The sequence below is a fragment of the Trichosurus vulpecula genome, chromosome 3 (genome assembly GCF_011100635.1).
Source record: "Trichosurus vulpecula isolate mTriVul1 chromosome 3, mTriVul1.pri, whole genome shotgun sequence".
NCBI classification, from domain to species: Eukaryota; Metazoa; Chordata; class Mammalia; order Diprotodontia; family Phalangeridae; genus Trichosurus; species Trichosurus vulpecula.
In genome coordinates this window covers 136326445-136338641 of record NC_050575.1, presented here as the reverse complement: position 1 = coordinate 136338641, position 12197 = coordinate 136326445, and the positions used below count along the sequence as shown (strand labels likewise).

At 46.6% G+C, this 12197-nt stretch overlaps 1 protein-coding gene across 1 annotated transcript; it reads right to left on the bottom strand.

The window, feature by feature from the left end:
• Nucleotides 1-724: 724 nt before the first annotated feature.
• Nucleotides 725-4151, bottom strand: CEBPA (CCAAT enhancer binding protein alpha). Its single transcript, XM_036752272.1, has one exon. It carries the CDS (start codon nucleotides 3843-3845, stop codon nucleotides 2772-2774), a length of 1074 nt encoding a protein of 357 aa, XP_036608167.1. The 5' UTR covers nucleotides 3846-4151; the 3' UTR covers nucleotides 725-2771.
• Nucleotides 4152-12197: the final 8046 nt, after the last annotated feature.

Genomic DNA, 12197 nt, shown 5'->3' with positions numbered 1-12197 from the left:
TCTCTGCCACCCCCCCCCCCATGCACACAGGGCTCTGGACCCCTTCCTCAGCCATCCCTATCTCATCCAGACTGCTCTGGAAGCCACAGATAGCTTCTGTCTGAGCTGACCTCTGGAGTGATCCACAGTTCTTGGCTCTCAGATACAGTGAGTGGAGCCTTGCTGTTGTATTTCAGACTAGGGAACTGCAAAACAGACAGTTTAGAGCTAGAGCAGGACAGGAGTGCTGTGGAAGTTTGGGTTGGGGAGGGGAAAAGAGGTCAGATGACCAGCCTGAACCCCTGACTCTCACCCTTGTTTTTCTTGTCCCTCCACCTCTCAGGAAACAAACTGTTTTTGGGTACTCTTGCTCATTGCTCTGGAGAATGGAAACTCACTAACCTGTGAATAGCCTCAAGATCCTAATTCAGAGCAAGAAGAGATTATCTCCAAGACCCCAATCCCTTATTCCAGCTGCTTGATTTCTAGGGGACAGTGCTATGCCTCTGCAATTGCTTTCTCCACATCAGAGTTGGACCCCACCTGGCTAGGACTCATTACTACCCCAGTAGACTTTTGCCAGAACAGAGTCCTGGAAGTTCTCCTGCAGAAATACAACTGTTAGGAAACTGATTTGGAAATGACACCAACCAGTCGGGTCCGGAAGCAACCCCACTGCCACCACTGGAGGTCCAAGCATGGAACTGGGGCTGTCGTCGATAAAAATGAAAAGCCAGAGCATGGGTTCACTGACATTAAGAATATGCAATGTTTATTGAGGAATGGGACCTGGCCCTTGACAACCCTCCCAATGTAGTTTCACTCTGGCTTTAAAAAGACACCGAGCTCCACTTTTATAGAGATTTATATATAATATATTTATATATTTATATATATTTTGTACATAAAACAGGCAACATAAAATTCCCATCTATCACATCTGGAAAATAAAATATCCTCCCACAATGACAACAAAAAACAACTTGGCCCTTTCCTTCTCCTCCCCATCCTCCCATGCCTCGATTTCCCCTGAGCACTCGGCTTGGCTGCTCCTCTGGGGATAGGGGTGCCTTTGGAAAAAGTCTCCCACCAGTTCCTGACTGTCAGAGGGCCCCAGTTCAGAGGTGGTGTTGTGGGTTGGCCTGGGACCGGCTCTTTGCTTTCTTTGATTGAGATTGTCTTGAGAGAGCCTAGGCCGGCTCCGAGGTTCCTCTCTCTTGCCCACCCTTGCCTTTTCCCTGCACCACTTCTGGGGAGCTGCTCTCTGGGGACCAGGGAAGAGGGGGAGGGGGCACAAAAGGAAGAGGGAGGTAGAGGGTACTTAGCTTCTCCCTACCCCTCAGGGAGAGGAAAACAACAATAATAATAAAAGGAGAGGAAGGTGGAGACTCTGGAGAGCTCCCTTCCACTCATGAACAAAGAAAATCTCTTGGTCAGAATCTGAGTGAAAAATACAAACAAGGTGATGTACGGGCTGCAACATTAATTAGCACACAGAAGTGGACAGTCACACTGCGGACCCCACAATTTAGACCTAGTCTGTGATTGGGGCTTGCAATCAATCAATTGAAGAAAGCAACACGCTTGGCCGCTTCTTGTAACTTAATCCCCTATCTCAGGGGGGGTTATTCATTGTGCTTTGTATTATTGCGACTTTGCGACATATAGTACAGACATTGCTGCTCTGAGTTTGGCTTATCGACCCCCCCTTCCTCCTCCCATCCTCAAGGGGATAGTTTCATTAGTCCCGTGACTCCCCCACCCCTTCTGCCCTTCACACACCATTTTCTTGGAGGAACTGCTGTCTTAGGACTTCAGCCCCTCAGTCACTCTTCTTATGGGGAGAGCTGCCTGCCGATCACTGCCCAACCCTTCTTCAGGACTGAGTCTGAAGGAAGACACCCCCACCTCAGCCCAGAAACTCGGCTCCCACAAGTCTAGGGGCAGCAACCACAGGCTTAAAGCCAAGTTACTGGGGTTTCTTTCTCTTCTTAAGGGCTTTGTAATATTCTCATCGGAATATCACCAAGTTGTTTCTCCAGTTCAGTATCCCCACAAGCCGCCCCCACTCTCTCTTCTCTCTACCCTCACCCCAATCTCCTTCACCATACTTTCTCTGGCCTATAAGACAAGGCCCACCACCTGTCCTCGGAAACCCCAATCCCAGAATGGCTGGAGCTTCACTTTCTACGACCTTCCCCCAGGCTCCCACATCTCTCCTAAGTAGAAAAAGGTGGGCAGAGAGATAGAGCCCGGTAAGCTGGGGGTGTAGGGACACGGTGAACCCCTATATCAAATGGCAAAGGCACATGATTTGCTCCTTCCATTCCGTAGATACTTGGAATCCCAGAGTTTCAATTTAGACGCGTCTCCGCTCCTAAGGCACAGGGTTATTACTTAATACTAGAGCTGCCTGGCTTCCGGGCTTCTCTCCCTTCCTTCTTCTCGGCCCCCCACCCTCACTCCCTGTTTCTCCCCCACCCCCACCCCGACTAGAAAGAAACTTGAAGACTACAGTCTAAGGCCAAATCTCAAACTCGAAGAGATTCTGGCCCTCTTGGTGGGGGGGGGGGGGGGCAGAGAATCAAAGCCAGCCAGGGTTTATGGCACCGGAATTTCCTCGTTCTGTCTTGGACAGTCTCGAGATCAGTCTGGTCTGAAATAAAAAAAAAAAAATACCCCACCAGCCTCCAAAGTAACGTCCTTCAATCCAGCTCTGGGTGGGCGCGGAGGGAGGTACCGAGGGCCACCAGTCTAGGCTGGAGAAGGGTTGGCGGGAGGGGAGCGCTTATTCACGCGCAGTTGCCCATGGCTTTAACCAAGGAACTTTCTGGGAGCTGGCGGAAGATACCTCGCAACGTGTCCAGCTCCCGAGTCAGCTGTTCCACCCGCTTGCGCAGCCGGTCATTGTCATTCGTGAGCTCCAGCACCTTCTGCTGGGTCTCCACGTTGCGCTGCTTGGCCTTGTCCCGGCTCTTGCGCACGGCGATGTTGTTGCGTTCCCGACGCACTCGGTACTCGCTGCTGCTCTTGTCCACGGACTTCTTGGATTTACCCCGGTGGTCCGTGGACATCATCTTGAGTCCCCCTCCCGGGGGTAGACTGTTCTGCTGGTGTGGGTGGTGCGGTGGCTGCGGCGGCTGGTGGTGAGGGCTGGGCACAGGCGTGGGCGGTGGCGTGGGGTGCCCTGGTTGCAGGTGCATGGTGGTCTGGCCACAGTGGGCGATTTGGTACTGGAGGTGGGACGCCGCATGGTGGTGGTGGTGATGGTGGTGGTGGGCTGGAGGAGGCGGCGGCGGTTGCTGCTGTTGCTGCTGCTGCTGCGTCTGGTAAGGGTAGAGGCCGGACAGCGCCAACTGCTTAGCCTCGTCCTCCTCCCGGGGCTCCTGCTTGATCACCAGTGGTCGCAAGGCCGGGGCCCCAATGCGCTCGTACAGGGGGTCTAGTTTGCCGTCCAGGTAGCCCGTAGCCATACAGCCATAGACATGGGGGTGGCTCCCAGGTCCGTGGGCTCCGTGCATGGCGTGGCCGGCGGGATGCGGCTGCGGAGGATAGTCGAACTCGCCCCCTGCCAGGGAGGCTTTGGCTTTCTCCTGCTGCTTACTGTGCTGGAACAGGTCGGCCAGGAACTCGTCGTTGAAGGCGGCGGGATCGATGTAGGCGCTGATGTCGATGGAGTTTTCGTTCTCACAGATGTCGCCCAGCTGTTCTGAGGCGGCGGCGGCTGCAGGTGTTGCGGGGGGCTGAGGAGGGACCGAGTCCCGGGGGTAACCAAAGGCGACGCTGCTAGGCTGGTGGTGGGGACTCTGGAGGTGGCTGCTCATCGGGGGCCGGGACTCGACCTCGTAGAAGTTGGTTTGCTCCATGGGGGAGCTAAAATCTGCCCGGCATGGTGACCAGCTCCGGGGATCCAGACTGCACAGGCACCCGGACTTCGGGGAACGCCCAGCGGCCGCCAACAACCAACACGATCAACCGAGGCCGGGACTAAGAGAGGGGAATTGGCTTCCTCGGGGGAAGCAACCAGAGCCCAATTCCCTCCTTCCTTTTCGCGGACTCCAGAGAGATGAGTGGGGCTACGCGCCCTCTTCTTTCTCCAGCGCCTCTCCAACCCCGGATCCGACCCTCCCCCCGGTTCTCTCTAAGCGCCTCCCAGCCCAAGTCCCCTTGCCTCTTCTCCCTTAATTGCTAATGGCTCGACTCCCTCCCTGCTATTATATAGTCTCAAAAATCCCGGGATCGCCCTCTAGTGTCCAAAAGTTTGCTGGGAAGCTGTGACCACCAGTGGCAGGTTTAGATTCCCTGGGTCTTAGCGCCAGGCTCTCTAGAAAAAAAAACAACAAAAACTACCCCCTCCCTCGTCCCCTCTCCGCCTCGCTCCAGACACCCCTTTCCACTCTTTAGCTCTTTGTAAGGGGGAAATGTGGCTCGGATCCCAGCCCCTCGGCTGAGAGGTGCAGCTGCAGAACGCCCACTTTCCCTGAGTGCTGTTTCTCTTAACAAACCACCACTAGTGTAAACAGATACATGCAAGCCCATTCTATATACTGGGGGAACTTCAGAGAGCAAAGAATTTCCATTGTGTCAAGCTACTCTCGTTCTCCTTTCGGGCAGCAAAATGTACCTCCCCTCGGTTCCCCTAAACCTCAAAGAATTTTTTTTTTTAAAGCTCAGCTAAACCAGCGCGCAGGATTGGAAAGGTTAAGTGCTGGGGCGCACTGATAAGGAGTCCAGTGAAACGAGTCTTTCAGTCCAAGGTACTGTAGGGGCCGAGTATTCCTTAGGCTGGGTGGTTCAGGGGGTGAGAAGAGGAAAGGGGAGCCGGTGGCCAAGAGGGCAGGGGAGGCCTGGCGCTCCTTCTGCACATGATTTAAGATTCTCTTTCAAAACAAGAAATAAGTAACTGCCATGAAATCCGGGGATTCTAGAAGGTGGATGGGGAGTGAGGGGGTCTGGGGAGTCAAGTTTCCCGACTCAGAAACCTGGCGCACGGCACTTCTGAAAAGTCTAAAGGTAGTAGTGATTCTTGTGCTTTTATCTCTGATCGCCAGGTGACACATGAAGCATATGCGATTTACAGCCCGAACCACCACAATGTGGTCTCACGGGGACACCGGGCTGACGGGAACGGGACGTTCTGGCGCTAGGACCCAGGGAGAGGAGGGGAGGGAGGGAAGGGAAGGGAAGGGAGGAAAAGGAGGGAAGAAGGGAGGTAGCCAGAGTAGACTGCGGCCCTAAAAAGCACAGGGGGCGGGGAGCGTTCGCACGGAGGCCACGACCCACTGATCAGAGGTGACATTAAAAAAAAAAAAAACACCCTACCAGGGCCCTAAAGGTAATGGTTCTGGAGAGCTGTGGCTCTAGCTGAGCGCAATGCCGCCAACTTTTCCCCTTGCATCTTGCCAGCGGAGCACAATAGCCTTTAGCTCTTTCATAGGGTGGTTGATTCTTCTGGGACACAAAAAGCCTCGCTCAAAAGAGGGCCAATAGATTGCTTAGGACGGGCCCCTCTACAGCAGAAAGTAAGAAACTATGCCTCTTGCATCAAAACCAAAGAGAAATAAATTAGTCTTTTTAAAGTTGGGAGAACCGGTCTCAGGTTGGTTCTCTTCCCCTTCCCCTTTTCTTTCCTTCCTTCTTTCCTTCCTCTCTCCCTCCCTCCTTCCTTCCTTGCTTCTTCCCTTCCTTCCTTGCTTCTTCCCTTCCTTCCTTCCTTCTTTCCTTTCTTCCTTCCTCCATTTCTTTCTTTCCTTCCTTCCTTGCTTCTTTTCTTCCTTCCTCTCTCCCTCCCTCCTTCCTTCTTTCTTCCCTCCCTCCTTCCTTCCTTCCCTTGTCTCTGTTTTTCCTTTCTCCTCCCTAAAGTTCCTTTCCCATGATTAGTCTGACTATAGTCAGTTCTTTTCAGGAGCATTGGCTGTCAAAGGGGGAAAGGAGATGGCTTTAATACATTTCACTGATTTCTCAGCTACTGTCAGCACAGTGAATGACCTTGGGGTGCTGCTCTTTACTTTTCCTTGGTTCACAGTTTCCAATCCCCAGTGCCCCCTTATACTAGGGTTTGGGGTGAGGAGTGGAGGCAGTGATCTGCCTGTTTTCTTGAGGTTGACCCTGAAAAGGAAGCTATGTGGGCTGGGTTTGGGGAAGGTTGGGGGCCTGAAAACTTGTTTTTACTAAGGAAAACCCTGATCCCTCACCATTCTGGATAAAATACTTTTTACAAATATATGACTCACATATGTATATACTTAAATATGTATTGTGTATATACATATAATGCACACATATATACACATACATTAGGGGTTGAAGGCAGGATTAAATCTCTTCGAAGTTTAAATTCATGTTAGAAATGTAAAGGAGACAACTAGCTGATCATATTTCTGAAATGCAAACACTGTACCAGGAAAGCCCATCATGACTTCGACAGCCCTGGACAACTTACCCAGAGCCTTTCCTGTTCTCTTTCTCCTCCCTGACTCATCCCCTCACTTGCCTCTGGGCCCAGGCATCAATTTCCAAGTAACCTTGAAGTATGGAAAGTCAGGGGCTATGGGGAACCAAAATGCACCACAGTTTCTGCTTTCTGAGCTATTCTCTACATTTCTTTCAGCTGAAAATTTGGGCTTGTTTGTCTAGGTGAGATCTGGAGAGCTGTAAGGAGTGACATTTTTATCTAAGCCAATGTAGCTTATCTTTCCTAAGTTATAATAATAACTATTCGAGCTTAGGGCTCCAGCCCAGATAACAAGGGGAAGGCTTTTGGGGGGACTCTCTCTCATCCCTACTACTTCCTTCCTTTTAAGGCACAAATGTTTCTGTTCTCCACTTTAGGTCACCTTCCTGTGCAGAAACAGATAATAGCTATGGACATCTAAGCTGGTGCATCTTTCAGATTGAATGGTCAGTTATTATGTCAGTAGTCTCTTTGGAGACCAAGTTGGTTCTAAAGAATAGTTTGGAAAGTCCTAGATGCCAGCCACAAAATTTGGACAAAGAGAAGAAGCAAACCAGCTTAGGGAATGAATGCTGTGCTTTAATCATATTTCTATTCAATATATTTCCCAGCAATTAATATCCCAAGTGTTTCATTCCCCATCCAAGCCCATAAGCAAAGCGTATTTTTAACCTAATGCATTAGGATGAAGCAAGTAAGAAATGAGATAAAGCAAAACAATTATATGCCTGAAGGTTTTAAAAAATTCTGGGCTAGATGAAGATTCATTTAAATTCTATGAGGTTATAAGAACATTTAGGGGAAATGCAGCATCTGAGCAGAAGCTGGTTTTTCCTGCATAGTTAATATACCATCACTAAAGACTGTAAGAAAAGTCAGGAAGGGGGGCAGTGAAGTAGGACAGGGGAAAGCTAACCAGACTTCTTGTTTCAGGCCAGTGCTAGAAGCTGGTAAGGAAGGTGTAACTTCTAGACTAGCAGACTGTCTTGGCTTCAGCATTCATTGCTCTGCAAATGACAGCAGAAAGATTTCAGTTGCTATTGCTCTGACGGTAAGAATGGGGATTTTCTTCCTGATCAATGAAGAATGATCAGATTCTGTGTTGGTTTTTCTTCACTCTCCTTTCTTTTTATATGTTGATATATTGCTAGAATTAGCTAGCAGTTGAAGGCTTCTATGAAATAAATGCAAATCATGCAGCATAAAGCTGGAAGGAACCTGAGGAGCTCATCTGCTCCAACAAAGAATTACATCCACTCTTGGTATTAAATACCTGAAGCTGAAAGAGGTTAAGTGAGTTGCCCAACGTCATATATCAAGTTAGTAGGAGGGAGGAAAAGGGAAGAGAGAAGAATGAAAACTGATAAGGAGTTAAGGGTTCACCCTAAAGAGCTAAATTCAGAGTCAGAGATGAAATATCTGCCTTCCTCACCTATCTTTTAAGAAAGGAAAGGAATGGCAAAAATAATCCAATCTTCACAATCCCCAGTAACAAGCTAGTTTAAGAATGGAAATACCCTAAGGATCTTCCTTCCTGAGAAAACCCCTCTTTCTTGCCACTTTCCCATCTCTGTCCCCCCCCCAAAAAAAACTCCCAAATAACAATGAAGGCCAAAGTGTGTGTGTGTCTGTCTTTTTTGTGTCTATATAGACACATTCACATGCATACATACATATATACACACATATATGTACACATGCATGCAAATAATGTATACACATACACATATGGTTCCTAATGCATTATGAAAGAGAACTGTATTTCTGTAAGACACTTAATGAGCTGATACTAACACATGACAGTGCTCTGACTTTATCTTTAAAATACATGAGGACTAAATACTTCTGTACTTGACTTAACACATGGGAGTTCCATACAGGGGTTTCTGCCTATGAGGACACAAGTGACTGAATAGAAGCAGGGTAGTAATTCGCTTACCATTTATGAATCACCTTGTATGTGCCTGCAATGCGTAGCATTCAGTCACTGGGGTCAATACAAGGATAAAGGAAAACCAATCCCTGTCCTCAAAAAGCTTATATCCCTAGGAAGGATGACAAAACATTCATGCAGAAAAGCCTGACAAAAATAAGAATCTGGTAAATGCAGAAGAGAAATAGGGAGTGCCATGAGATCAGATGAGGGAGAGTTACTTCTAGATGGGGAGACAAGGGAAGATTTCATGGAGGAAATGCTATTTGAAGATAACTGGGCTTTGTGGGATTGATGGGGAGGTGAGGAGAAGAAAATATTCCAGCCATAGGAGATGGGGAAACTCAAAACGGATCCAGTTCTAGAAAGCACATGCAGGAAAATGATGAACAAAACCAGACTGGGATACAGATTATGTCTGCCACATTCCTTCGGTCATCTTCCAGGAGAGGAAGGGTTTGAGGAAAAATTTGAAAGAGGAATGGTGAGATACACTATAAATGACACATGGAAGACTTCTCTAAGGACTTTTCATCTTTCCTGGAACCTAGAATAGTGCCTGGCCTAGAGTAGGTCCTTTAACAAATGCTTGATTTCCATATGGACAGAGCAAAAGAATGTTATAAGAGAATGGAGCCTTGGGAGGTTAACTGAGGCCTCAAGTAGTAAGGATGTTTTGAACTGCCTAGAACAGAGAAGGAAATTTTCGCTTGTATGAAAACTAAGAAAAAGTGTGAAATACCAGAGGCTTATAAACTGATTTCCTGGTAGCTGTAAAAATTTGTCTTTTTCCTATTCTATAATTGGTATCAGCTTTCCATGCTCTCAGCAAAGAGTCAGAGAGGGGCAGCTAGCTGGTGCAGTGAGTAGAACACCAGCCCTGGAGTCAGGAGGACCTGAGTTCAAATCTGGCCTCAGACACTTGCTGCACTTACTTGCTGTGCGACCTTGGGCAAGTCACTTAACCCCAATTGCCCTGCCTTCTCCCCTCCAAAAACAAAACAAACAAGCAGAGTCAGAGAGTACATTTCAGTTCTTTAGGCCCTCTGATCTTGCTTCAATGTGTAGAATCACTGGAGATCTCCACTTGAGGGAGGAAGGACCCAAATTATATCAGCAGCTCTTTGCTCTGGTGTAATGCAGTGATCAAGTCTTGAGGGAGCTAGTCTTCCACCTCCAGGCTTGACCCTCATTTAGGTAGCCTGCAGGTCCTAAAGAGAAAACCGAGTGCTCCCCTAGAATCTGAACCTGCTAAAGATAACATTGCTGCTCTCTCTTAAAAAAGAAAACCCTAAACGGAAAAATAAAAGTAACATATCACTGTCAGTGAATTCACAGATTCTGAGGGAGGCCAGGCTGGCAGCTTAAAAATGTTACTGACCGCTTTTACTCAATTGACAGGTGAGCGCAGTCTTCATCGCAGACATTCTCTGACAGCAGGGGAGAATAAAGAAAGGAAGAAAATGTTTTGTTGTTGTCTAGATGATGTTGGTCAAAGTATGCAGAACCTAAGGGGGTCCTCATTAAGATGTACTTCTCCTGGAAGGAGCAACATCCAACAAAATTGGTGTCAGGAATGAGAACCAGTCTACATCCTACATGGTTAAAATGGAGCAAACCTTCAGTTTAGATTTCTAACTTTATCTAATAAAATATAAATGTAAGATGCATGATTCCTCATTAGATTAAGTTAAAGTTGACAAACTTACATGTCTGAACACTTCTACCAGATGTAGTTACTTATATTAGAATAACATATGTATACATATACATATACATATATATATAATGCATGTATACATAATGTATCTATATAAATCACACAACAGATGTTTCTCAACAAACACCTCAACAACAGCCCCTATAAAACATACCCCTTGAAAACGGTTTGTTGTAAACTCCTTGTGAGTAGGGATTGTTTCATTCTTTGTCTTTTTAATCTCCAGCCCAGCACAATCCCTGGGTACCTAGTAGATGCTTAATGAAGGCTTGTTGATTGGCCAACAGAAAGAAAAATCATGTCCTGTGTGGCCCTAGCACTGGCCACTGTATTTGACCAAGAGTTTTATTGCCGCTCTTTATTTACATTTTGTAGTCATTGTATAGGTGGTTCTTTTGGTTCTGCTTTTTTCATTCTACATCCTAGTGCTTGGTTTTTAAGAATGCCCTGCATCCAATTTTAATTTAAAATATGCCATATATATCGTATGTCCCACTGTATGTGACCAGAAAGTTTATGTCTGTAGTCAGTTACTACTTATAACTTGATTTTTTTTTCTTGATTTCCCCTTTATGTGTTATCTTCCTCCATTGGAAGGTACAGTAAGTATCTTTTTATGTGCCAGGCACTGTCCTAAGTGCTAGGGATACAAAAGTAATGAGACCATTTGCTGCCTTTCTTTGTATCCTCAGCAGTTAGCACAGTGCCTGGTGCATAGTAAGGAATTTAATAAAATCTCTCTGTCTCTCTCTCTGTCTCTCTCTCTCTGTCTCTGTCTCTCTCTCTCTCTGCCTCTCTCTCTCTCTCTGTCTCTGTCTCTCTCTGTCTCTCTCTCTGTCTCTCTCTCTTCCAGTGAACTGTAGGTCAAGATATCTCAATTTTTTTAATCAACAGATTATTTTTATCTTAATGCCTATAACCCAATGGTTTTATGAAGAAGGGTGAGCCTAGGCACAGGAAGAAGGGCTCATGAAATCATCCTTACTACCATAAAAGTATTGCTTAGATCTCATCATCTCTCATCACTATTTACCTCCTTATTCTTCCGTATTTCATTTTTACCCCTCTACAAGTACACTTGTCTAGTCTTTTTTTATTTTTTGACACCCAACTCCCCATCGTTTCTCCTCCTCCCCTTTTTTCCTAATAGTTTTGGTATCTCAGCTTCTAGTCCTTCTGTTAGTTGATATAATACCAAGAAAACATCTTACTTGGCAAAGGAATAAGCAATGCAACATATAGTCCAATAGTTAGAAGTAAATTATTCCTCCCAACAAGGTTCCAGAAGTCACTTTGGTTCTGGATCTAACTCCAGGGTCCTTAACCTGGGATTTATGAATTTGTTTTTTTCTCCAAAGTTACCAATGATCTCTTAGTTGCCAAATAGCAATAAATTCCATTTCTCAGGCCTCATTCTCCTTGACCTCTCTACAGCCTTTGACACTGTTGATCAGCCTCTTCTCCTTGATATTCTCTTCTCTTTAGTTTTTTAGAACACCACTCTCTCCTGGTTCTCCTCCTACTTATATGACCACTTCTTCTTATATAACCTTTGCTGGATCTCATGCAGATCACATCATCTAACCAAAAGTGGCCAACAGGGTTTGGTCCTGGGTCCTCTTTTCTTCTTCCTCTATGCTATTTCACTTGGTAATCTCATTGGCTCCCATAGATTTTATTACCATCTGTAAACTGACAGTTCTCAAAACTACCCATCCTGCCCTAACCTTTCTGCTGACCTCTAATCTTGCATCTCCAACTGCCTTTCAGACATCCTGAACTGGATGTCCGGTAGCCATCTTCAACTCAATTTAGCCAAAGCAAAACTCACCATCTTTCCCCCTAAATCTAATCCTTCTCCTACCTTTTCTTATTACTATGGAGGGTGACACTACCCTCCCAGTCTCTCTGACTCACAACCTAGCTATCATTCTCAACTTTTACCATTTGTCACTTCCTCCCCCATCCCTACCCCATATCTAATCAGTTGCCAAGGTCTGTCAATTTTACCTTTGCAACATCTCTTTAATATACTCCCTCTCTACTCTGACACTGCTACCACTCTAATTCAGATCCTTATCACCTCATCCTAGAACAGGGGTGGGGAACCT

Coding starts and splice junctions, on each gene's coding strand:
- CEBPA (XM_036752272.1), bottom strand. CDS start 3,845: ATGGAGCAAACCAACTTCTACGAGGTCGAGTCCCGGCCCCCGATGAGC.